This window comes from Squalius cephalus, assembly GCF_949319135.1.
Source record: "Squalius cephalus genome assembly, chromosome: 19".
NCBI lineage: Eukaryota > Metazoa > Chordata > Actinopteri > Cypriniformes > Leuciscidae > Squalius > Squalius cephalus.
The window spans coordinates 11,039,348-11,067,277 of record NC_137140.1 but is presented as its reverse complement, the minus strand read 5'-3'; the positions used below and the strand labels follow the sequence as shown (position 1 = coordinate 11,067,277).

The following is a 27,930-nucleotide window of genomic DNA, read 5'->3' as shown; positions in this document are numbered from 1 at the left end:
CTCTTAGCCTTTTTCCCCGTTATTATTTGATTCACGGAACAGGACACCAGATATCTTGCCAAGAAAAATCTTTATTGAACAGCATTTAGAAAAACATGTTGCTTATGTTTAAAAATGGAACGTATACCTCATGCTTACACATGGTACAATCCACTTTCCATATTAAGAAACTATTTCTCAGTGTATACATTTGTGGTACATTTGCATCAGTTGAAAAACATTTATTTCCTTGTAAAGAACATTCCAATTGTACACATTTAATGTATCATCATCATTGGAACATCTCTGCTCAGTGAACATTGCATTGCACACATACCACTAAGCAAAATGTATAACTCTCCCAGCTCCCCTCCTTGTGTCTAAAATATAATCCTTAAACACATGTATCCATGCAATCTATAGCCTAACTCATGCATTTTAAACTTCATTTAGTATTATGAATACTAATAAATAATAATAATACAGATACATAATTTTAAATATATTAAATAATGAAATTATATTAAAAGATGAAATTTTAGTCTTCAAGCTGTCTCTATAAAGCTGATTGTAGATCATTTCTGATAGGAGGGACATGTTCTAGAGCTCCTTAGAGGAGTTTTACAACTCCCTAAGTTACACTTAAGGCTTTTAAAGGGATAAAAGGATGTGTAAGATGTTATGGGAGTATGGAAAGATCACACATAAGGATGAAAGGATACTACTACTTGTCCATTCCTTTTTATCATGGGGCCTATGCACACAAATGTACTTTTACGGGTTCTTCAAGTGTGTTTGTGAAAGAGAGAGAGAGTGGGTAAACGATTCTCTTCCAAAATATTTCTACGGATACCAGTAGTCTCCTACTGTCAACTCTCTGAGAGTATTTCAAAATGTTAACTGTCACTTTTTTAGTTCAAGCAAGTGCCTCATTTTTACTTATTTATTTATTTTGATTGATGGGTTAAAAATACAACAGTCCAGTGTATGAAATAATCAACATGCACGCACGCACGCACGCACGCACACACACACACACTCACACACACACACACACACACACACACACACACACACACACACACACACGTACACACACGTACATGCAATGTGAGTATGTATGTATATATATATATATATATGTATGTGTGTACATATAAACCTGGAACTTTTGTACACAGCGGAATGCAGAACTTTTTATGAGCTTGTGTTACTGGTCTTCCACTATGTTACTGGTCTTCCATATTTGAACGAAAACAGTCTAGTGCGACCACTAAACACTGAGCAATTGTATTGATAAAACAAATGACTAATTTGCAGCAATTTTTCCCACCACATTACAAGGTTGATTTTGTTTGTTGTTTGCTTCAGATGGAGACAGATGGTTCAGTTGAAGAGACTTTAGAGGCTTATACTCCACAATCCACTGACCAATCTTTACTTGATCAGAAGGTAAGATCTTAACTTATCTTCCTTAAATCCATGACATTTTGCTTTTTCAAGTGTAATCTTTTAGATGTTTTCCAGTTTTTCCCAATAATAAAATAAATCCATGTGTTTAACCTTTGAAGTCATATGTACATTTGTATCTTTGTATATCTTTTTTTTTTTTTTTGAGATTTTTTTTTTAAGTGCAAATATTCCACGTCTCTTAATTTCAAGTCATGAAAACTACATGCATGCTAATTATAAATATAATTATAAAGTGCTTGATGCACACTTGAAGTACATTTAAAGTTTTTAAAATCAATCCAATACTGGGTTGTGTCACAAGACGCTGAAGAACAGACAACGGATGACAGGAATCTACTAAAGAGATTAATGGTAAATGGTAAATGGACTGCATTTATATAGCGCTTTCACAGACCTATGGCCACCAAAGCGCTTTACATAGCCTCACATTCACCCATTCACTCACTCATTCACACACCGACGGCGGTGTCAGCCATGCAAGGCGCCATCCAGCTCGTCGGGAGCAGCTGGGGTTAGGTGTCTTGCTCATGGACACCTCGACACTTGGTCAGGTGGAACCGGGGATTGAACCACCAACCTTTCGGTTTGTAGACAATCTACATGAACCACTGAGCCACTGCCGCCCCAGATTAGATTAGATTAGAGGAAACCACACGGGTAAATATTATAGAGTGCCTGCAGGCACTTGAATGACTTAACTCTAGTACAACAGTCTATCTATATTGCAGGATGGACCGGGACTGACGATGATTAAGATGAAGAACCGTGAGCGGGAGTCAGGTAAGTCTTGCACTGGTGTGAGAGACCAGACCAGACAGTGTAGTTAAGGTGAGTGTGGGCTTTTATGCAGGTCCCGGTTAATCCGCCACAGGTGTAGGGAATCAGTTTTCAAGCGAATTGGAATGGAGAGTTGGAGTAGTAGGGTCTGACGCTGATGGGAAGGCTGGACTTGTTACAGAACCTCTCCCTCCATGGCGGCACCTGACAACCGACGGTGGTAACGACGAGGATGACCTATTCCTCTGGGTGCAGGATGATCTGGGTGGTTGGCGTGAAACTTCTGGAGTAGGGTAGGGTCTAGATTATCGTCACGCGGCACTCAAGATCTTTTTTCAGGGCCGTAACCTTCCCAGTCGATGAGGTAATAGAGTCAGCCGCCTTGTCGCCAGGAGTCCAGGATGGAACGGACTGCGTAAATGGGATCCCCGTCCAGCTCAACCGGAGGCACTTCACAATTGGCACTTCTGACGGCTCTACTGACCAAGGGAACAGGGGTGGCTGGAAGCCGAGTACGCACTGAAATGGTGTTAGACCTATGGTGGGCTGATGAAGGGAGTTTTAGCATACTCTGCACATGGAAGATAATATCTACTGGATCTGTACCTCTCTGTGTGCCCATTCGATTGAGGATGGTAGCCAGTTGACACACCAAGGAGATGGAAGAAAGTCTTCCGAACTCTTGAGATCCGCGATCTGAAACAATGTCTTCGGGTAAACCATTGTTACAGAGCATATGATTAAATAGGGCTTCAGCAGTCTCCAAAGCAGATGGCAGTCCTTTTAGTGGAATAAGTTGACAGGCTTCAGAGAAACGGTCCATGACTACAAGGATACAGGTGAATGAGTCAAAGATGGGTAGGTCAGTGATGAAATCCACTCCTAGGTGTGACCAGGGTCAGTGAGGAATGGGCAGCGGATGTATTTTACCTTCGGGAAGATGTACAGTCGCAGAGCCGATGGAACATAGGTTCTTCCCTCAGGACCGCCCGGCAGAGCAGGTTCGGTGTAGGTAGCTTCTGTGATTTGGTCATCTAGAGCCCATTGAATGGGACTGACAGTGGAGGGAGAATGGGCTCTGGATTGGTCAGGGGCATGTATACAGGATCAAGTCACGGTGAAGTGAAACCGGGTGAAGAATAGAGCCCATCTGGCCTGACAAGGATTCAAGCGCTTGGCTTATCTGAGATGTTCCAAGTTACGATGGTCTATGATCACTTCAAATGGATGGTTGGCTCCCTCCAGACAGTGATGCCACTCCTCCAACGCAAGTTTGATAGCTAATCCTGGTGAAGAGCCTCTTCTACATACTTCTCCATGGCATTTTTTTCTCAGATGGATAATGGGTACACTCTTTCCTTAGGCAGGGTGGTTCCTGGCAGCAATTAAATAGAACAGACCCATGGCCTATGAGGTGGTAAACGGGTTGCCAATTGCTTACTAAAAACATCCTGGAACACCCTGTACTCCTCTGGGATTTCGACTTGGTGCTGTTCGTGACCCTCGATGGTGGTTGCTTGGAGGAGCATATCAGATGGTTGAAATGGGTCGAGAGAGAAGTTGTAAGCAGGTATCAAAGCAGCTGTCACTCCAGGAGAGAATGTCACTAGATGTCCAGGAGATATGAGGGTTAAGATATTTTAACCAGGGACGTCCCAGGATGATGTCAGATATTGATCCATCCAGCACCAGTAAGGAGATATTTTCATAATTATTGGCACCAATGTGAGTGCAGTGAGTAATGATACCTCGTCCAAGTGGTTTCCCCAGGATGGAGTGAACATCAATCTTCTGGCAAGGGATTTGCGGGATGCGGAAATGGTTGATGAAGTTTCTGGAGATTAAGTTTCCCGCGGAGCACGAATGGATGAGGGCCTTGGCTGAAATGAAGTGCAGGTGCTGAGACTGCAGCCGCAGCGGGCGCAGAATGCGGGGCAGGAAGTTCCAAATCACATGCATTTAAGTGCTGGGCCACATGGGATATATTGTTGGATGAGATTTTCCAATCCAAAGCTGTTGTCATAAATGGCAAGATCCAAACGTAGTGATGGATCGTAGTGATAAACCCTGTCGGTAGGCTGTGATGAGTGCTGGCTCATTCCATCGGCTTGCGGCGGCAAGGATTAAAAACCGCATCCTCAGACACAGAGGATTTTCCCTGCTTGAGGTGAAATAACTGGTCATGCACAGAGAGAAAGGTGGCAGTTTGATCATATACCTCTTTGAATTGTGTAAGAAAGGCATTCAAAGTCTGAGATACTGGCCCAGCTTGCTCCCAGATAGTTTTGGCCCACTGAAGTGCACGACCAGAGAGCAGAGAAATAATGAACACAACCTTTGCTCTATCCGTGGTGAAACACTGTGATTGCATCTCGAATAACAGCGTGCACTGGGCTAGGAAGCCGCTGCAGTTCTCCGCCTCGCCAGAGAAGGGCGCTAGTAAGGCCATGGGACCGGCAGGCAGATCGTGCAGGGAGCAATGAGCGGATGAAGAAGCGATTGACGTAGCTGGTGAACTAGGATCCATTTCACAATAGCGGTCTGGTCTTCTGTCACAAAACGATGAAGCACAGACAACGGATGATCGTTCACAGGAATTTATAAAAGAGAATAGAGGAAAACACATGGGTAAACATCATAGATTGCCAGCAGGCACTTGAATGACTAGAGACAACAGTCTATCTATATTGCAGGATGGACTGGGACTCACAAAGATGAAGATGAAGACTGATCGACGATGATGAAGATGAAGAACCGCGATCGCGAGTCAGGTAAGTCTTGCACTGGTGTGAGAAACGAGACCAGACAGTGTAGTGAAGGTGAGTGTGGGCTTTTATGCAGGTCCCGGTTAATCAGCCACAGGTGTTGGGAATCAGTATTCAGGCGAATTGGAATGAAGAGGTGGAGTACTGGACTCGTGACAGGATGTGCAGAGAGTTTCTCAGGGGCCGGGGCTCAACTGTAAATAAAAAGGACATCAAACACTAGTAATTCACTAGTAAATGGGGGGCGTCAACATTGGTGCACTAGTTCTAGATTGACAGCTCCTCCTCTAGCCAATCAATCAGTTGACGTCACTCCAATGCAACCCATGCTGCTGATGGTCAGACTCGTACAGGTGAAAAACATGGTGATTTTGCGTGCAATTTAAATAACTTTAAATTCATGTTTCAGTTTTGTGCAATATAATTTTAATTATATTCATGCTTACTATTTTTTTAAAAAGCATTTTAAAATTTTTGATTCACACTTATTATTTTTTGATCGGTGACCGCGTTGTTTGTGTCTCTTCTGACCACTGCATATTGATATCAAACATACTAAAGAAGTTTCCTAAAGTCTTTATGAGGATTGGGGCATGATCCAGATTGACATAATTCCAAGTGAGCCAACAACTCTTACATGTCCTGAGCATGTGCACAGTCCATTGCACCACTCATTCAGATTAATGCACCAACATCAGCGCCAACTCACCACAAAACAAAAACAAATGCTTCTATTGTGTAATATTTTTGCTATTAATAAATAAGCATGTAATGCTTATTAGAACCCCTGTTCTAATTTGGCAAAAGAAAAATTTAAAAAGAAGGTTCACCTTGTCTACTGTTATTTTCTAGGTGGCACTGCTTCTGAAAGAGGTTCAAGAACTGAGAAATGAGCTCAGAAGCAAAGACAGGATGATTGCTGAACTTTCCCAGCAGCTGGTGCGTATTATAGCCTAAATATTTGAGAGTAACTAACTTTAAACATTGAAAAAAAAGTGGTATTTTAGCGTGTTATTTATACTAAATCATTGGATGGTTTAACATTCAATGGTTGGTAACGTAATGTTAACAAATACAACTTTTGATTTTAATAATGTATTTTTTGTCATCACTTACTCACCCTCAATTTGTTCCAAACCTGTATGAGTTTCTTTCTTCTGTTGAAGACAGAAGATATTTTAAAGAATGTTGGTAATCAAACAATGGACGGTAGCCATTGACTTCCATCGTAGGCTACAGTCAACTGTCTGGTTACCAATGCCACTTTTCCACTGCCGGGCCGAATGGTTCTAAGAACGGTAAGGAACGGTTCCAGTTGTATTTCCACTTGAGCCCGTTATGGCACGGACCGATTACAAACCCTTCTTGGCCCAAAATTCTCTGCACAGTTGTCAAACTGTGCTGTTAGAATTTGTGTAGTGACATCGCAACTCAGGGTTGGTCGCTTGTCTGTTGCCTAGCTACCAGTTTCTCTGTAGCTAGCTAAGCACGCTATTTGAGTGACATAAACACAAATTAGAAGAAATATCTGATCATATCATCTGTAAACTCTTGCATTACCAAGGCAACGACTGATGCATTTGTATTACATTCCAAAGAGCTCCGTTATCAGCCCCACAGTGGAAAATGAAACATTATCCATGCCAGATTGGCCAGCTGGCATGGAATGGAATGGTTAAGCAAAGAGAACGGTTTGGCCCGATGGTGGAAAAGCAGCTCAACAAAATTTAAAATGCCTTATTTTGTGTTCAACAGAAGAAAGAAACTCATACAGGTTTGGAACAACATGAGGCTGAGTAAATGAGTAAATGGGAAATCAGCCGTTGTAAAAATAAAGAAACCCCAAACTGAAAACAGACTACAAGCCAGTTGTGAGGCTACATAAGGGCCAGGGTGGCACTGGCCCCCTCAGATTGATGTCTGGTCCACCCAATCATTCCAAATAATTAGTAATTACATTAGAAGGATGTAGTAACACCTGAGTCATTACTGTCCAAAACCTTACAAAAAACATAATTAGGAACTAATCGTAAATAATGGCTATGTATTCATTTAGATCAGGGTGGAGAATGTCAGTCCTGAAAAGCCACAATCCTGAAGAGTTTTTGCTCCAACCCTAATTAAACACACCTGAACAAGCTAATCAAGTTCTTAAGGGTTACTAGAAAGCTAGAGGCAGGTGAGTTTTTATCAGGGTTGGAGCAAAACTCTGCAGGACTGTGGCTCTACAGGACCGATGTTCTCCACCCCTGATTTAGATCTTTGATTATTCTGGATATCCCATACTTTCAATTATTCGCTCATTAGGGACCCGATGTCGCATAGAGACTCAACGTCAACCGGGTTGTGTTCTACAGGGTACAAACTAGCAGTTCTGATATCAGTCAGAGGATGCAGGGTTTACTAATACATTTGAGTCGACCGCTTCATGCTTGTTCATACATAAATTTACTTACTAATTTGTTCATCAGAGTTTCTTGTTAGTTAATAGTAGTTGCTAGAATGTTAATATTGTGTTACTCATGTTCCTGTGTAGTCATTCATTAATGATGGAACAGTATTCTAAAGTGTTACCGATTTTATTTATTTTTATATATCATAAATGTACATGAACATCCAGAAATGTGCCCAATGAGAGCACATTAGCTGTACAGTATATAACAACGATTTAACTCACACTGGTGCTAAACTGTGATGGGTGGATGGATGGATAAATAGATGTTGTCTTCATACATATTGGAAACACAATGTGTTCTGATCTGCTTGTCTTGCATTGAGGCATTGTGATTGTATTTCAGTGTAATCTAAACTTGATCTAGTGCTTTTAAAAGAAAGGTTTGCTTTGCACCAGCACCATTTATTCCAGATTAAGTTTAAATATTGCACAAGGGAAATATATCTGAATACAGGGCATGTGTGTGAGTCAGTCTTGAAACAGGTAGTGCTGAACTGATTATTCATGACAAACTCAAACTTTTGCATGCAGAGACTGCCTTTATTTATTTAGTTTCTTATTAAAGCAACATGAATAGATATATTGTTAGAGGAAATAATATTCTCAGACATAGTGAAATATTGTTGCTAAATTAGATTTTGTACATTAAATCAAAACTCAGATCTATTCTCATCATTTTTATTTCGCTCATAATGTAGTATTTTTCTTGTTTCTGCTTTCAGTGTAAGGGTGAATTTCACGAAAACATCATATGAAAATAAGAAATTATATTTTGCATAAAGAAAATTAAGCTTTTTTTTTTTGGCAAATATTTCTTGTTGTTGCATTGTAAAATTATTGTCATTTTTGTAATTCCCATTATTCTCAATAACGATTCTCATTAGATTTTACCACATGTTGTATACTTCACATATTTAAATAATATATAATTTATTTGCATTGCTAACTGTCATGAACTGTCATTTCAAGATACAAAAATACCTCAGGCTCAATGGTCCTAAATAGGATTAATTTTCTTTAAAAAAAAAAATTAAATATATATATTTATTTTGGGATGTAATACATGTTTTTGAAAATTTTTATAAAATTCACACTTATTTTGTGTTTATGAATGTTCATGATGTTTAGACATAAAGGACCTGTACTATTGAAATGTGTGTTGTATTCTATTGTGAATGTTCCTGGAATCACAACAGATGTGATGAGACCAGTGTGACATTTGTTTCCTGTTAATTATACTTTGTTTTACATAGCAATACATCAGCATATATTTTTATTTTTCATAGTCTTCTCCAGTAGAGGATATGCAGTGCTACTGCCTGCAGGGGTCAGAGGCTTACAAGGAGTCAGCGGAGCATCAGGACAAGGATACTCAAACCCTGTGGAGGCCACATAATGTGAGTATATATGCAGAGATAGAAAACAAGGTCAGGTCAGCTTTATCACTGCATTATTGGTTATATTATGTACATGATTAGGAATAGTACTGACTGACAGAGGCATAAGCCAAATTATTTCAATCACCTCTGTGGAAATAAGGATGCTCATGTATCTGAGAGGAAAGAAGTTAGGGGCTGGGTTTTTGACTGGTCGGTGTAATCGCCATGCGTGTTTTTGAATCTTCCAACATACTGTAGGCTCATTGGAAAAACGTACCTATACATACAATTCACTGCAGTTCCCATTTGAAATGAACACTAGTGGCAGTAAAACACCAACAAATTTTATTACGTTCGACACGCACTTCAGTTTGCGTCTTTATCTCTCATTTGCTTTTGCTGACACAGTCAGTTAGGTTTTGGGTAGGGTTTAGTATTGGTGGTGCATTATTTTTAAAGGGGTCATGAACTGAGAAAACAAAATTTCCTTGAGCTTTTGACATATAAAAGGTCATCATACTATAATAATATCCTGTAAGTTTCAGATCTGAAAACTTCCTTGTTATTCCAAAAACAGCTTATATTGTAACCAAGCCCAGCGAACGACTCGTTGTGGAATGTGCCTATAATAGGACAAAGGATCCTAATGCTAAGAATGTGGTTATTTATTTTCAACAATGTGAATGTCTCAGTTGAACATTATTTATTTGGATTCGGTACATTTCTCAGTGGATTATTTGGTAAATCAGTCGCAATTTCGGCACAGGCTTTGCAAACAGACTTTTATGATATGGACTCGACAGTAATGGCACAACATGTAAGTAACTGTGTTCATTCTAATGCCTGATCCGTGACCAGTGATTTCTGATATGTAATGATTTATGTACAGTCAGATATTCTTTATCTATGTCAGTAAATCAAACCAGTGACTAAATGGGTAACTTCACATTGTTTCTCTAGGTAGGATGAAAATAATCTGTTATTTAAACTGTGATAAAATTATATATAGAAAGCTATATATAACAACACTCTTTTTTTTTTTTTTTTTTACAATCACTGGAGCTGTCAATCAAACAGTGCGAGTTTATCAGTGACTGAGTTCTGGACTCTCGCCAAAACTCCTGTTATGACAAAGTCCCTTTCATCAATAGTCTCATTATAATCAACAAATCTCTTATTTACATTGTGTTTTCACTGTTAGTTATGATGAAAGCATTCTTTATTGTGCTGGAATCAAATTGCAAAGATGAGATCATAGTTCATGCGCTCAACATGTCTGTAATCATGAATGATGACAGCTTTAATATTTGGGTGAAAAAAGGCTATGTGATTTCTACTTCATTAATGGCAACAATCTGCAAAATGAATGCTTGTTTCCGAACACTGCTGATGATTTTTATATTTTAATTTTTAGGACTGATTTTTTTTTAAATTTACATTAGCTACTGACAAGTGACCAAGCTGGCGTGTTCACCAGCTCTGTTCTCCTGTTCTCAGTATTGTTAGTCGACCATGCTGAGAAATCTGTCATGGAACAGTTTGTAATTGCACTGAACCCAAAGAAATGCTGCCACTGGATGATGCAAAAGTCCTTATTGTCTTGACAGTTCTTAACAAACTTTGTCTGTAGTCCTGCCTGGTAACAGAATTGTGTGATGATGTGACATTTCTTGCAGGCTCTGGAAGAAATCACTCTAGTTCAGTGGATCTCAGTCTGTGGTTCTGTGCTCAAAGGGTAATGGACAACAGGGAAAAACAATGCAGTTAATATTCAGAAAAGACCCCTCGAGGGATCAGATCAGAGGAAAATGTTGACGGCCGGCAGAACGAAACAGCCCAAAGTGTGGCAGTGATGACTGTGTGATCCTAATTGAATTTGCCTGTGTTTAGTCGGCACTTTTCATGAATGGTGGTGTACTAAATGGGGCCTAAAACTTTTTTTCCTCAATAGTTAGTAAAGGGTTCTTAGTATCCTTTTCATTGATTATAAAAGATTTGCCATTTTTGCAACCCTTTTAGCAAATTTAATAGATTTTTGTTATTTTCTAACTATAAATATTATATAAACATCAAAGTTAAATGGACAAAATAAATCATTTTTAATTGAAATTTATTTGTTTCTGGAATAAGGGCAAATGAAAAAGTCTATGTTGTGCGCTGTTGAGTGTGTACTATGCCTATTGAGAACAGTGTTGTCACAATACCAGAATTTCAGTAGTCGGTACCAATACCAGTAAAATTTCCCGGTTCTCTTTATTCATAGCAAAAAGGATTTCAGTATTTGACTTTACAAAGATAAAAAAATATTTTACAAAATCAAATTAATGTTAATTGTTAATGCTAATAAAAGTTTTAAGTAATCATTACTATAAATATGACTACGTGAGTCATTGCAATGTCAAATTCAATCCCACATTTAAATACGGTTGTCAGTCCCGAAACTTTGCTGTGCGCAACTAGCAGATGAAAAAAAACTTTTATTCAAATTGTGACTGGGTTGTATTGTATACAGAAAGCAATGAAAGAGTGCTCACTTTATAATCATTGAAGCTGTCAGTCACTTCTGTTCAGAAGTTCTGCATTCTTGCTGAAACTCCTGTGAACGGATGTCTTATTTACATCATGTTTATACTTTGTTGTTTTTTATATATTGTTCTTGCATCTACTAGTTACTAGTATGTTTTTTTCTTTCTTTTTGTTTGTCTTTGGTTGCCTTTACAAGTAAACAAGGTTTGAAATATTGAACATACTGTAGCAGTGTTCCCTTATGCCAAGCCCCAGAAAGGCCCCAATGGACAATGTGATGCATATTGAACAAAAATGACAAAATGCTACTCTTGAGCACTTGTCTTAATTCAAAATTTGAAAGTCTGGCCCTGCAAGACTAGTATTAATTTGACAGAGCAGATAAAAGTGGCATTTTACCACATTTACAAGTACAAGTAGGGGTGAATACAGGTTGAATGGGACACTTTCTGCCATTGAGATGACTAGGAAAAAGTGTCACAATCAACCTGAATTCACCCTATATGTGGCTTGCACTTTTGAATTTATTTTTTTTTCTGTTGAACTGTAAGTGTTTGTATCGATATGTACAGGATGTGTATGTGTATGGTGCAGGGATCAGCTTTTCTCTCTCTGTTCCTCTGTACAGGGCATGTTGCGTGCCCCTATCCTCTCTTCTTGGCAACACTCACAGCGGGGGAGTGTGCGGCCATGTGCGCCACGTCACCACAGACAGAGTGAGTCCCTTAACCATCCGACCAACTGAACCAGTCTGTGCACTAGCCCCAGTGCTTGCTGCATGTCCGCCTGCCTCCCCCTTGTGCCCCCATGCACACAAATCCACCGTCCTATCTCATTCCAGTGCGGAATCAGTCCATCATTTCCACTCCTTTTAGTTTCATTTACCTTATATCCTCTCTCTGTCTGCTTGGTTTAGAATCTCCAGACCCATTTAGTTTTTCTGCATAGTTTTCAAAGCCAGACAGTCATACTCACACTGAATGACGTTCGTCTGTACTTTTATCCCTCAACTAAATTTCCTAGAAGATCTGAGCTGTTTTCAATAGAGAACTTGCTGTTGAGATATCAGATTTTGTCATTTCATTGCCTAAAAATATACAGTCGTGACAGAGATCCTTACTGTAAGGGATCAGTTAGTTTACAAAATGAAAACCGTCATCATTTACTCGCCCTTATGTCATTCCAACCTTTTTTTTTTTCTTTCAGGCATATGATAGCTTTTTTGAGGAACATACCTCTACTGCAGCTTTTGAATCTTGTTCAAGCTAACATTCATGAGACACAAGGTGTTTGATCATGAGACATGAAACCCAATGATGTAACTTGATGGCAACTCATCTTGACACGTCAAGTTTGAACTGTGATTTGAGAGCTACAGCAGAAGTAAATAGCCCTTAAACTTCTGTTTCTCAAAACCTATTGCTTAGCTTCAGAGACATAGATTACTTTTATGATACTTTTATAATGCCTTTTTGTCTTTTTTTTTAGGCTTGACAGCCCTAGTACCCATTTAATTTCATTCATTGTATAGAAATAAGCAGCCTGGTTTGGAACCCTTTATTTTTTTAAACAACATGAGGATGAGTAAAGGATCAGCTGTATAGTAAATCACCATACAGTAGCTGCCATCACGTCTGATAAACAAGATTTCATTTGACAGAAAGATCCTTCCCCACAATGCTTGTTGGCGAAAGAGCTTGCGAGCTGTGGTTAAGCCGTGATGAGTACTAATATGTCAGATGGCAGCTGTGGGAGACAGGTATTGAGAAAGAGAGTCATTACAGTCTTTGATCTGGCATTGTGGGATCTCTTAGAGAAGACGACGACAACCTGACTCTTAGACACCTATATTCTCTCTCTCTTTCTCTTTGACTTTGAGTAGTCCAGACAGAACCTTAATTCTGCCAATTTTCAGATGCGCTAATGAGCATGGAATCTCACTGAATGCAGTTCCCCTTTTTTCTTTTTGCTTTTATTTGTCACGTGAAGCGCAAAATCTAGATAACTGTCATGGCTGGATTGGCTGTTAAATTTTTGCCATTTCTTTGTAATAATGCTAGTAAAAAAAGTTTGCCTTCATGTTGTGTGTGTTGTGTGCTGATGATGCTTCCTGTTCTACCCCTGTCATATCTTTCATTGACTGATTTTTCCTTATTGTTTCTCTCCCTCTGCCTCTCCAAAATTCGGGCAAAAGGAGTGGAGCATCTAGTTCATTACTTCAGAGACACTGCGTGGTATAGTACTGCCTGTCTTTTCTATAAAACATCCTCTCAACCCCTTCCTCTCTGTTTGCATGGTCTCGTATTCTGTACTGTGAGGACAGTCCATCTGCATTATATTGTTCATTCTGTTTTCATGAAGCCGACTTTCTTCAAACCTCTTTTTGTATTTCATTCTCTTCTGTCAAGCCCACTGTGTCTTTCATTCTCTCTTATCTGTTTGACCAACCCATATAATTTTGTGAAATCTAAGTTTACATCTGTTACTTCCAGAGTTGGAGACATGACCAGTACCAGACTCCTTAGCCTTGTCTCATTGTTTATACATAGGTAGAATAGGTAACGTTTACGATGCAAAAACAATTTTTGTATGTTTAATAGATACTAAAACGTACAGTGAATTGACAGTATCTAAAAACGAAATATTACTACATATTTACAGCTAAAGAAACTATAAAATATTTACAAATATATTATATCATAAATATATTTGTATAGATAAATTGTACAAATGTAATAGATATATTTTAAATTTATTAACCCTATCCCCAAACCTAAACATAACCACTTCAGAGTATAAAAATAATATATAAAATGTAATGGACACAAAAATATACAATGACAGTTTTAATTTCAGTATACCATTAAATAGATTTCTGAGCCGCTACGCTTGCTTGTTAATAGCTGGAAATGTTATCTCGATCCCCTTTGTGACGATGCAGGCAAGAGTGTTTGATATCACTAATGTAAAACCTTTGGCCTAACACTTCTTGAGAGGCAAATTTTTAATTCGTAACAACTACAAGATTTGACGAAAATCATTACATAAAGACTTGAATTTGGGTCTGTTCCTGACAAAAAGCAAATTTTATGTTGTTTTTTCATGTATTTTTGAGGGTGTATTTTTATGTATTTTTAAAATACATTATGTTTAACAATTTGACCTCTGGGAACCCATGAACCAATGTCTGTATGGTTTTCACCTGATCTCCGATCAATTGCATACATTTGTAGACATTTAATGAAACAATTGTATAGTAAAAAGGAAGAGGTGTAGTTATTAGACTAGTATTGGCCTGATTAATCAAGCTCTCCATAAAACAAACAAGCCCTACAATTTAACAAAATAACACATTATAAAGACACTTCGGGCCCTATTTTAACAATCTTAAGTGCATGGTCGAAAGCGCATGGCGCAAGTGCAGTTAGAGCGTGTCCAAATCCACTTTTGCTAGTTAAACAACGGGAAAAATGGTCGGCGTGCCAGGCGCATGGTCTAAATGAGTTGTCTCTATTCTCTTAATGAGTAATGGGTGTGTTTTGGGCTTTACGTTCAATAAACCAATCTCCCATTCCCTTTAACTGCCAGTTGCAGTCACGCCATGGCGGATTCGCTATTTACATGACGGAATTTGATAGTGGAAAGACCGAACGCTTCTCCAGAGCGCAAATGGATCTGCTCGTGCACGAGGTTAAAGGAGAACTCTGGTCAATTTTAACATTGAGCTCATTTTTTTGTAAATTTGGAGTGCTGTCAGTACAGAGAACAACGACAAAAATCTGTGTTGCCTACATCGTGTTATCCTCTTTTTAAAATTTGCACCCTGTTGACTTCAATGGGGCAAGTTTTAAACCTGCTTTTAGCCTCTTAACATCCTTGATGTGTCATTACAAGTGCACCAGCCATGTGAGTGATTCCTTTAGAGTGAACGCGGGTGAATCTGACTGCAGTAGATGTGAAAGATATTAATAAAAGTGATGTTATTTCAGCCAGCGCTCATACCTGTATTTACATCCTGTTTACGGCTGAAGTCCACAGTAGTCGATTGTCGAGTTCACGCACATATTTTTATTACGTACGATCATGCGCCCGAACTCGACAATCGATTACTGTGGACTTCAGCCGTAAACAGGATGTAAATACAGGTATGAGCGCTGGCTGAAATAACATCACTTTTATTAATATCTTTCACATCTACTGCAGTCAGATTCACCCTACTGACAGCACTCCAAATTTACAAAAAAATGAGCTCAATGTTAAAATTGACCGGAGTTCTCCTTTAAGCGCGCAAGCAGAACATCTACGGAACAAGCCGGATTCCCATATCTTTATGTACAAAATAATAATCTTTTACATTGTAATCCTTTTATTTTTAATATTTGACATGTTTGTGGGCTGCTGCGCGTCCCTGTCTGTGTAATAAGCAGAGTGTACGCGTATTGTGGACCCGCCTATAGACGCACATTACTAACGCGTTCTTTAAATAACAAAAAATAATAATGCGCTATTGACTTTAGACCAGGTTTCAGTTGGTCAATGGCACAGTCTATTTCAGTTGCCTCAAAGTAACAACTCGCCATCAATGCGCCTGACCACGTTTTTAGACAAGCACGCCCATGGGCGAACAGATGGGGCAAATGCTTTGCTATTTAAACAACCGGTGAAAATGATAACTGCGTCGGGGCTGAAACTAGCAAAAAACACTTGCTGCATTGCGCCAGGTGTATGATAGGGCCCTTCATATTTAATGGTATTAGATGATTTGTTAATTGCTTTTAATAGATTACACTTTCAATAAAACATTTGCAGTTGGTCTGTAAAAGGAGATTTTGCGTGTTTGAGCTGCATTTTCACTGCATTTACCATTGTGGTGTTTCCAGCACTTTGAAAAAATGAAGTATTTTGCAAAGTAATTGGTTCAATTGGTTTAAAGTTTCAAAAAGCTTTGTTTCACCTATCACTTACATTTTATGCAAAACACATATGAATACTCCTGAGATTATGAACTCCCATAGGCCCTGTTTAAACCTGGTATTAAGTTGTGTTTTGGTCGATTGGATGACAAATGGATGACACTAAATACATGTGTAAATGGGGTAGTCGAAAACACATTTGACCAGATAGCTTTCGTAGTGAAGACGCTCATGTGGTCGAATGTGTTCGGACAGCCACAAAAGGCTGCCTTCTCTCCGTCTACTGACCTAATGTGTAAACATTATAGGAAGTGCGCTAGCCAGAAGGGATTTAAACTTTGCTGGCTAGAGACCCAAGTTTAGTTTGAAGACGAAAAAAACTTACCAAGCACAATGTTCTCTCACCATTCCTGATTTCTAACATGCACTGACTTAAAAAAAGAAGAAGGTATGAACACTAATGAACACTGATGTTAGCGGTTTATGCAACCGGCCTCAGGTGTAATCAGGGCCTTAGATTGAGGACCAAACCAATAACAGATCCCTAAAGACCCAAACCTCTAGCAGATCTTCTTATTTGAGTAGTTTTAAAAGCAATGGCCTAACTTTGAGTGCTGCCACCTAGTGGACTGTGCAGATGATGAAATTGACATCATGCACACTGTAGTGGCCAATGAACTTAGATGCCTTGAGGCCAAGATCCAGACCAAAACCTGTATGTCCAAGAACCACAATGTCCATTTTAAACGGGGAAAGTGCCAAAAAATGTATTCCATCATTCATTTCAAACATTGTACCTCTGACTGTAAGCTCAGACCAAGACAACAAGTAATTAGAGAAACACCCAGTCCAAGGCTGTATTTATGTGGTTCTGATATGTCTCAAGACCATATTGTTGAAAGTTATATTTTATTGCAGCATTTTGATTCACTAGTTCTTCACTTGACATTTGAGTGCTGATATGTCCTGAATGATGCCATTGGTACACCAATCAAACTAAATATTGTGTTTGGACTTGAAGTTGAAATTTTAATTATGCTGAAATGCTTAAAAACATGCAACAGATTTGGTAACTGCATGATTCACTGATTTTCAGCTCATCAGTCATCTAAGGTGGTTCATTTGTTGCCTGCTATAATATCGATTTAGTACTGAGGTAGCAAAGCTTGGTATTGTACTAAAGCATTTTTTTTTTTTTAAATCAGAGCAACCGTAATAAAAGCAACTGCAAGAATGAAAGACTGGCTTTACCAAAAATTCTCGAATGAAAATAGTCTTCATTAATATGAAATTTCATATTTTATTTTCACGTCGCCATTTGCTGAAGTGTCTAATGAAAACTTAATTTCTCATATCAAAGCCATTCTGTCTTCATGTATTTCTTACTTAGTTCTTCTTTTTTTCTGGCAGTGGTGATATTAGTGATATTATGGTTATTATAATGCTATATTTGATTATTCAACATCTTCCTTCACATTTCTCATCTTTTTTTTGTATAAGTAGGGAATGTGGAGTACATGGGCCGTGAGGATTAATTATATGCTTTTATATTCTGCAGTTCGTTCATCACACACCTCTTTTAAACAAAACTGAAGATTCCCTTGTTATTCCTGCCTTAAGAAAGAGACATTAATGTCTGTATATTCTAATTATTTGGAATGCTCCGCACGGGTGTAGCTAGAGGTGGTAGGTTATCATTATGAAAATGCATGTTTGGAGTCAATTTAGGTGTGAGTACATGAACATTAAACAAAACAGCAGCACCTCTGGCATCATCCATATTTCATAATGATGTATTTCATGGGAAAAAAGTTTTCCGACTATGAGAAAGTCATTTGCAGAGAACTGGTGGCCTTTTTTATATTTGGGGAATCTTTTGGCAGTTCTCTTCATTTCACTCACCAATTTGATTACACTTTAGTGTACACCTTCTTTACTTCTTTTCTCCACCTGTCTGTCTACTTTTCCCTCCCTCCATAGATTCTTTCTGCTCCAGAACTTGTCACCTTCTCTCAGATGTCTTGTTTTAATTCTTGGTGAGCTCTCATAAATTATGTATGAAACACCTGAGAGTCCTCACACAGCTCCGCTAAGACTTTCTCTGAGGTTTTGACAGGGTTGCAGGTGTTCTCGGGTTAGCCCGATTGAGACTTCACCTCTCTAGACAAACCCCGCACTGCTGTCTCGTCCATTCTGAACCACAAACTGTGGAAAAAAACTTCAAAGGATTATATTTTGAGAAGAACTCTGGGACCTGGAATTGGCACAAAACAGGGAGATGGGCTCAGTCAATAAAACAAGCACACTACACTGCATTATATGGAAGATGGTGTCCATTAGAGGGTGCTGTGGACCAGGAAATACCTCCTGAGGATCTGAGGAAACACTATTTGGGTTGCATGTGGCATACACATGTTTGTGAACTTGAGGAGATAATGGAGATTTGCTGTGGACCAATAATGAACATTTTGTCATTTACTCGCATGTTCGTATACAATAGCTTAGCTTTGTGTGAACGAATCATTCTTTTGAGTCAGATCTTTTCAGTGTTAAAAGCATGTGTAATAACAAGGTAATAGCACGTAAATGGGTCAAATCGAAACTACTGCGGGGACAGTTTGCCACTTAAAGGGTTAGTTCACACAAAAATGAACGCACATATTCACACAACAACATTCACTCACATTTCAACTCAACACGCATGCGTCTTGGTGCTCTCTAAACGTGTGTTGGAGATTAATATATTGTAAATAAAGTGGGAAATTATGTTTTTTTGCACAAAGCACTCACGTTACTTCATAAAATTGAGGTTAAACCACTGGAGTCACATGGATTACTTTAATGATGTCTTTACCAGGGGGGTAATCCAGCACCCGGAAAGCGTACCATCCCCGGGGGCCGCCATTGGCTAACAAGCCATCACATGCTGTTAGCATCCCATTGAATCCCATTCATTTTGGCGTCACTTTGACAGCGAATAACTTTACATCTGAGGCGTTTAAAGACTCTATTTGTCCATTGTTTATTTCTAAAGAAACACGACAATGTATAAAAGGCTCCATTACCTTGTATCTTACGTTATGGCCCCGTAGAAGCAGTTTTTGTAAAAATAGGTTAACGGTTGCGTCATAACCACGCGACTCTCTGGAAATTACCGTATAGACAGGAGGAGAAGCTCGCAGTCAATCGGGGGGACGTGGAGGCATAAAGTCCGATAAAGTCAAGGGAGAAGCCCATAGAGAGTCATAAAGTTGCTCCTGCTCCTAGCTCATGGACAGCTCCTACTCACACTCTGCAAGATTCGGAAGGGAAAGATTCAGATTTCTCTTGGCACAGCTACTAGAAGACTTACAAATGTCAGACAGGTTGCTCACGTCACATCTACGTCATCAAGCTCATTTTGAGTCTGCGCAGTACGCTCAGCCATCAGGAAGTGAGTGCTTCTAATTTGCTTCACTTTTCTCCGTTGAAGTCTATGGGGTCGCTGTGTCCATTTCTTTTACTGTCTATGGTCTTTACTTACTTTCTGAGGCTTGAAAGTGGTAGTTGCATAGACTGTCAATGGAGGGACAGAAAGCTCTTTCATTAAAAAGATCTTCATTTGTGTTCCAAAGAAGAACAAATGTCTTACGGGTTTGGAACGACATGAGGGTGAGAAAGTAATGACAGAATTTTAATTTTTTGGGTGAATTATCTCTTTAAGCACAATAGAAATCTTGCTGACAGCTATTATTCTAATTACAAATAAATGCAATAAAAAACTAATAAAAATAGAAAATACAAATAAACTGTAAACAAATGAATTCTCCCTAGCAGGAAATGTAAATCTTAACAGAAACAGTAATAGAGTCCTGCAGGGGTGAGGTTTAAAAAAAAAAAAAAAAATCCCAGAAATTTGTTAGCATTTTAGCACTTCTGGTTCCATCATCCTTAAGTTAATTGGTTTTTTGAATGTTATTTTGGTTGAATGTCTAAAATAAGGTCTGTAGTTAACACAAGTTCAAGTTTTTTTTTATTCTACGACATAAAATACATCAGTAATACCCTCTTGTACCCTTGTCTTGAAAAAGGCGGTTTCTAACAACTGATTACTAGATCAAACTAAACGGACATTTCAGAGATACGGTATACAGTCATTCATATCACTTATTACACAGCATTGCGCCACATAAATAATTATGGGGATAAGATATATTAATTTCAGATTAAACTGTTTAAAATCGTACCTGTTTGTGTCTCATAATCCAACAGTATACAAAACAATAGTCACAAAATGGCAGCAGATGCGTTTGTATGAAACAAGAGAGCGCGAATCCACGATACTGGATGGCATAATTAAATAACTGTACACAAACTGAGTTTTAATATTTCATTAGCTCACCAAACGCAAAACTTTCACAAAGAAAAACTGTTCCCAGCAGGCGTATAGCACTGCTGACTTCAGTGACCCGGATGAGCCTGCGTTATCTGCTTTGAGCGGTTGTTATCTGGGAATAACTTACCGCTGGATGGCGCTATTGACCAATCAGAATCAAGTATTCCACAGAGCCATGTAATAAAATCTTTTAACTCAACCCATGACTTCAATCTTTTAAAGTAGGTAATCGTGGTAACTTGTGCATGCTATTTGTAAAAGGATAACATTATATACCATTACTCTCCGTTTGCATGGAATAAACGCCAGCCATGGAAAAGAATTCACCAGTGCCAATCAACCAGCACAGCAGACATCAAAGACTGAGCTAACAATAGCACTGTACTCCAGCACCTCAATGTCCTGCATAGCACAGAAGCCTTGCATCACATGGAATAATTCACTTTGAGATGGCTTTAGCATCAAGATTATGTGTATATTACTTGTGATCCTGAATTTGAAATATTAAATAGGAGGCATAAATCTTTCTATGTACCTTCCTTAGAAAAACTCCTTTGCCCTACTTTGGATGTTTTGCTTTGTGACAATGCTAGTTTCTCTAATCTAGACGCTTTTGGGTAAGTCGTAAGTTGTTAACTTGAATTGCATTCTTGTTTGTCAGTCTGAGAGATGCGCTCGAGTGCATGTACTGCTTTGACAGTGACCTCACCACCTCACGTGTAAGTCTACATCATTACTAATAAGTGTGGAGAGGCTGATCTCCACTTCGCCAAGAACTGTAAGGATCAAAGCCTCTCAGACAGCTTGTTGTGTGGATGCTTCAGTCTGTCTCACTCAAGTCTGAGTTAACACCCAGAGCAGGTTCGTCTGAAGCTGTGTGGCTGCAGCTGAGGATAGTGTCTCATAAAGCATGAACGATATAAAAGTTTTAAACATTAAACAACACTGAGAGTTGCTTTTTGGTACTATTGGTTATCTGGAAATATCAACACTGATAGTTTTTATTTTTTAATTGAAGTGACATTAAGAGAGAAAAGCCAAGCCAATACAGTAAGCATTATCCTTCTATATAGTCATGGAACAATAAGAATTAAATAATAAGTTGTAAATACTGTTGGTAATGATGTGTTATTCTTTGTAAACTTGAGTCTGAGTACTGGAATGGTCCCCGATAGTCTTAAACATGCATCAATCACTCCAATGTTAAAAGCCCCAAACTTAGACAAATCAGTCCTGGCTCATTTTAGACCAATCTCTAAGTTACCATTTATGGCAAAAATTTTGGAGAAAGTGGTGTTATCTCAATTACAGGCTTTTCTTAGTACAATGAAATTTTTCAATCTGGTTTCAGAAAATTACACCGTACTGAATCTGCTCTACTAAAAGTTTCAAATGATATTCTATTGGCTACTGATACCGGAAATGCTGTAGCTTTGGTCTTACTAGATCTCAGCTCTGCCTTTGATATGGTAGACCATAACATACTCATTTCTCGTTTAAAAAACTGCATTGGCCTTTCAGGTACCACTCTTGAATGGTTCCGGGCCTACTTAAGTGAACGTAAGATTTCTGTTCGTATTGGACAACATACATCCTCCACTGTTCCTTTGACTTGTGGTGTCCCTCAGGGTTCCATCCTTGCTCCGATTTTATTTATGATATATTTGCTGCCCTTGGGTTCAATCTTTCACAAATATGGGATTTCTTTTCATTTATATGCTGATGATGCCCAGTTGTATCTCCCTTTAAAACCTAATGACAAACATGCAATGGGAGTTCTGATTGATTGTATTCAGGAACTTAAATTATGGTTAACAAATAATTTCCTGACATTAAATGAAGACAAAACAGAGGTGATTCTGTTTGGGCCTAGTGATGCTTTTAATGTCAGCACCTATGACCTTGGTTATTTAACCCAACGGGTCACACCGTGTGTGAAAAATCTAGGTTTTCGATTTGATTCCGGCCTTAAGTTTGATAAGCAGATCAATGCAGTAGTTAAGTCGTGTTTTTTCCATCTTCGTCGCCTAGCTAAAGTTAAATCGTTTCTATCTCTAAAAAATTTTGAAAAAATTATCCATGCATTCATCACTTCCCGTTTGGACTATTGCAATTCGCTCTATTTTGGGATAAATCGGTCATCTATGGAGCGATTGCAAATGGTCCAAAACGCAGCTGCCAGGCTCCTGACAAGCTCACGTAAGTATCAGCACATCACTCCAATTTTAGTTTCCTTGAAATGGCTGCCGGTCAAATCCAGAGTAGAATTTAAAATTTTAACCCTAGTTTTTAAATCTTTACATAATCTTGCACCTGTTTATCTTGCTGAGTTGGTGCACTCACACAACTCTTCGCGCCCACTCAGATCGGGACATTTAGGAATGCTGTCCATCCCTAGGTCCAGATTGAAACACCATGGTGATCGAGCCTTTTCAATTGCTGGCCCAACACTCTGGAACAAGCTCCCTGTAGCCATCCGAACAGCAACATCTTTTTTTGTTTTTAAATCGATGCTTAGATCTTATTTCTTTGAACAGATGTTGTTAGTCTAAAACATATTGTGTAGTTGTATTTATCCCTTTGTTGTTTATGTACAGCACTTTGGTCGACCTAGGGTTGTTTTTAAATGTGCTCTAAAAATAAATAAATGAAAAAATAAATAAATGAAATTAAAGGGATAGCATTATTAGTATTATAATATTTTGTCATCATTTACTCACCCTCATGTCATTCCAAACCTGTATGCCTCTTTTCTGCGGGGAAAATATATTGTTACATCATAACAACAGTTTTTGTTGCCATTGACTTCCATTGTATGGAGAGAAAAAAAAAAAAAGCAAGACATTTCTCAAATTATTTTCTTTTATTTATAGTTAGATCTATATTGTATTTATTATTTTGTGTAGGAGTGTGTCACAGTGTCTCAAGCACACATCTGAGCATATAATGTAGTTTTGAGATTTAAATACTAATCTGTTTTGTTCTAAGTAAGAGTAAGTAGTTCTCAAAAAGTATAAACGAAAATACTGTCAGTTGTCCTGAGTGAATATAACTAAAAGTCTGATGAAATATAACAAAAAGGTTGTCGAACAGTTTGATGTGAGTTTAACATGTTATATATTTAATTAGCTATCATTTAAGCAATGGTGTTGAACAATCTAGGAATTGGCTTTCATTTTCAATTAGTGACGACTAATTTCAGTCAGAACAACTATATTGTCATGTCTATCCTTACTGTGGTTGAAAATTCCTAAAATTTTGGTTATGATTTTGGTCATATTGCCCACCTCTAAGTAGTTTAATCAAGGATCTGCTGCTTCATAATTAGGGTTGTAACGGTATGAGATTTTCACGGTATGATAATCGTCTCAGAAAATATCACGGTTTCACGGTATACGATATTAAACTATCATTATTATTATTATAATCATCAGCTACAATGACCCTTAAATGAATGAAAACAGATATGGTTTTTGGTTGAACATGGTTTATTGTAACAAACTTTTTTTTATGAAAATAAGAAAACTTTATGGAAGTATGAATCTACCTTTTGGAAGAAAAAGAAAAATAAAGCAGCACATCTCCCATTTGAACAAAATAAGGAATAAGTTATTTCTCTTTATATTAGACAACAATAAAACAAACTGTCCTTCCTCTTTAATATGGGAGAGAAAAATGTGCAGGGTCATGTTTGTTAATATTTTCCTGAGATTATCATAGCAGCATGCATTTCTCTGCTTTTTTCAGGTCAGGTTATGATGAAGAAATGTAAGCATGTTGAGATTTTCAGGGCTCATTCTTGACCGCTGAGGTGAGAGAATGTGTCCACTTGTCCTAAACATCCTCTCCGAAGGTACACTCGTGGCAGGGACACAAAGATACTTTCTGGCCACATTTGCCAGAAGAGGCATTTCATCAGCATGCATTTTCCACCATGCCAGTAGGTCAGTGTCCGCGCTGATGCTTGGAAGAGACTTGTACATCGTCATCACAATGCTTTAAGCCCCCAGTGAGCAAGCCAGAGGTGACTGTGGAAAGAAACCAAAAGCTTACTTTTGGTGGTAGCAAGGCCATTTGAAAATTACTTTGTTTCCCCTCACTATACTTTCCTGTATATATTTTGTGAAAATAAAAAAGTGTGTCATGAGTGATGACATAGCTTTAGAAACATTACTTTTTATTTTCTAATGATGTTCAACACTATTTTTCATTTACTGGAAAGCTTCCAACTGATTAATCGGACAGATTTTCTAATTTTATCAGGCAAAATAGGCCTACCTCTAGTTTCTCGTGTACCCAGATGCTCATGTTATATATTCTGTCTATGTATATGTGTGTGTGTGTATATATATATATATATATATATATATACATATACATATATATAATTTTTTTTTATTTTTTTATTTTATTTTTTTAAACTCATTCTAAGGGACAGAACAAGTCACGTAATCGAAGAATCAGCCTACTATGATCGTTATGAAATTAGAGCAAACAAATGTTCAATAATTGCTTATTTTTCTCTCTCTCTTTAATAGCTTCAGATACTACAGACTCCCAGATTCTTACCCAACAAGCTCCACAACCATGAAGGACTGTCAAGTCCAACCTCTACAGAGGCCCATTGTGACAGTTTGGATGCCCAGCTTAGTCACCACCCACTGAGGCCCACGTCCTGCTCTCCAGACCTACAAAGTCCCATCACTGTCGAGACTACCCTAAATTGTACTTTACCAACGGTAACTATATCTGCTGATAGCACTGCTGCCTTCTCTTCCAGAACTTTTCAGAGCTCTGATCCTGCTGAGCTCGGCCTCGCGAGCAGCCGGCTTAAAATCAATGAGCCAGCAAGGCCACCAGCTTCTGCTAGCTTTTGCTGTAAGCTAGAGAAAGGTATACAAAAACTTCCTTTAAGAAGAAGCAGTTTTTCAACCCTACAGCCACCCACATATACTAAGAAAGCTTCAACACTCATCAAGTCCCAGGAAGTACAGCAGATCAGTGGGCTCAACGGGGCCCTAGGTAGGGTAGGAGCCACAGGTCTATCTAGAACAAGACATCAACTTTTACCCGCTTCTGGACTACCCTGCATTAACCCAGCCCGACAGACTATCATGGACACCACCACTGTATCACCAATATGTAACAAAAAAAATCAAGGGTGCAGACAGTCTCTATTTATCAGAAAGACAGAGAGCAGTTTGCCCAGAGCTCGTGCTCCCCTTCAGCCCAAACATTCCCGCCTTCCTAAGCCAAAGGCACTTTCTTCTCTCCCAAACCCTCAACAAGGTCAAACAATAACCTCCCCCGCTCTGCCTTCTCATATGCTTCCACAATTCTAGATTAGCCAAGCAAAGCTTGGGGCATCTCACCAGAGTGTACAAAAGCTGCTTCGTAATGCCCTGCTTGTAAAGAACCAGTCAAGTATGTTGACTGATATTAAGGTATTCTTTAAGACAAAGCCATGCTGCTTTGCTTGATCTGCGGGGCTCCAAACAAATAACGCACTCTGTGTTACCCTGTAAATTAGGAATTCCATGAAAAAAGTGATTCTCCACTGTAGCTCCATGGTAAACACTACACATGGTTTGTATTAAAATGATCTCAGTGAATAAATGTAATATATCTTGAACATAGGAGGTAATTTAACAAGATACCTGATCACTTCTACTTGCTTTTTACCCACAATAATCAATTCAGTTTTTCTGGGCTTGCTGGTACTATAAAAAAGTAAAAGAAAACTATAAACAAGTCTTACAGTCCACTACTTTTTACATCCCTGCAGTACAAATATGCAAGCCTACCAACACAGATTTGCTTCCTTTGGGCTGATCTTACCAGTTATTCTTACTATGTACAAAACTTGAAACAGATAACCACTATTTTTTTCTGAATAATGCACTAAGTTATAAGAGACAATATTGTCTACCTTGTACTTATGCACCTTGCATAAGATATTGCTTCTCTGATAGATTAGTAAGGCACCATGATGACAACTGAAACCAAGCAGAGGATCGTTATTGCTCCTGTATTGATTTTTTATTGTTGTTTTGCTCTTTTGTTGAGAGAGACTTGCATTTTCCTGTCTTAACTACCACCAAATGTGGTATGTGTGCCGCGTGGGCCATGATGCAGGGTGCCCATTGAGATTTTCAGAGTCGTCTCCTCGAATTACTTCTCTACCCATCTCTCTCCTTTGTTCTTTTCTGCTAGCGTGAAGATTGTGTCCTGCATGAATTGGCCTCCCACCACCATACCTGATGAGTGCAAGTTCTGGATCTTAACAACAGAATGTGTTGTAAGTCCTTGAACATAATGTGAAATGCAAAAAATTTAAATTAAATTCTGGCTGTGAGGAACATTGGCCTATACAGTGAGGGAGTTAGAAGTGGGTGACATGGTTACTGTAAAGTTATTTCAAAGTACGGGATGTTTGAAAATTATTAGCAATCTTGTTGGTCCTGGACCACATTACTCAGATGTAAGGTACAGTATGTTAAACCAGGGCCTAAAATAGACATTGCATGGCATAGTTGGGGTGAACTGCGCTTGATTGTGAATTGCAGGAATCAAGGGATGCTGTGTGCACATACTTGCAGTCAAACCATTTTAGCAAAATTAAATAGATAAACACAGTTATTCAAGAACAAATCATAGAACAAGGAAATTACTAGCTGGCCTCCCAAACCTCACTACCACCTGGGTCACGACACCAATGCAACAGGTTATGCCTGACTAGTTCCAAGTGAGTCTTGAACTGGCAACAGCCGGCATAGGAGGTGTGTATCATCAGTTGCTAGTGCACTTCTTTAGGAAAGGGAAGTGAGGTTTACTGCACAGCTTTTACTAGCTGGCCTCTTGTTACACCCATGTCATACCTGATTATAATGTTAATTTAATTATATTCAATGCCACACTCATCAGCTTCTTTTTAGCTTTCTTATTTATTGTTATCAAAATTAGGAAAAGTTATTTATTTTTATTATTATTTATAGATTTAATTTATTTTAGAATAATTTTTAGTCGACTAGTAATCGTTAATTTAAGCCATTAGTCGACTAACCGCACATTTATATTAATTTAATTACTTAAATATATACTTGGAGAATACTAAACCATAATGAGCGTTTAATATATATATAGGTGTAATATTGCCTATTACACGCTCAAGCTAATGTATAAAGCTTGCCGCAAACCACCGGCAAAAGTAATGATTATTAATGTCTCCGAAAAAAATTGCAAAGGAGACATTTTAAATATTTATTAATAAACTAGTTTTTTTTTCTGT

The 27,930-nt window shown here is 38.4% G+C and overlaps 1 protein-coding gene across 2 annotated transcripts in view; it reads left to right on the top strand.

Moving 5' to 3' along the window:
- ccser2b (coiled-coil serine-rich protein 2b) overlaps positions 1–26,999 on the top strand; it is an 86,926-nt gene extending 59,927 nt beyond the window's left edge. The window contains exons 7-12 of one of the 2 annotated variants that reach the window (XM_079850820.1): positions 1,351–1,431; positions 5,847–5,933; positions 8,736–8,846; positions 11,983–12,070; positions 13,549–13,588; positions 25,181–26,962. In XM_079850820.1, the coding sequence (XP_079706946.1) occupies positions 1,351–1,431; positions 5,847–5,933; positions 8,736–8,846; positions 11,983–12,070; positions 13,549–13,588; positions 25,181–25,307 (534 nt within the window). In that variant the 3' untranslated portion in view covers positions 25,308–26,962. Of the gene's footprint in view, positions 1–1,350; positions 1,432–5,846; positions 5,934–8,735; positions 8,847–11,982; positions 12,071–13,548; positions 13,589–25,180 lie in introns of both variants that reach the window. The other variant, XM_079850819.1, reaches the window with a different exon arrangement.
- The last annotated feature ends 931 nt before the right edge of the window (positions 27,000–27,930 follow it).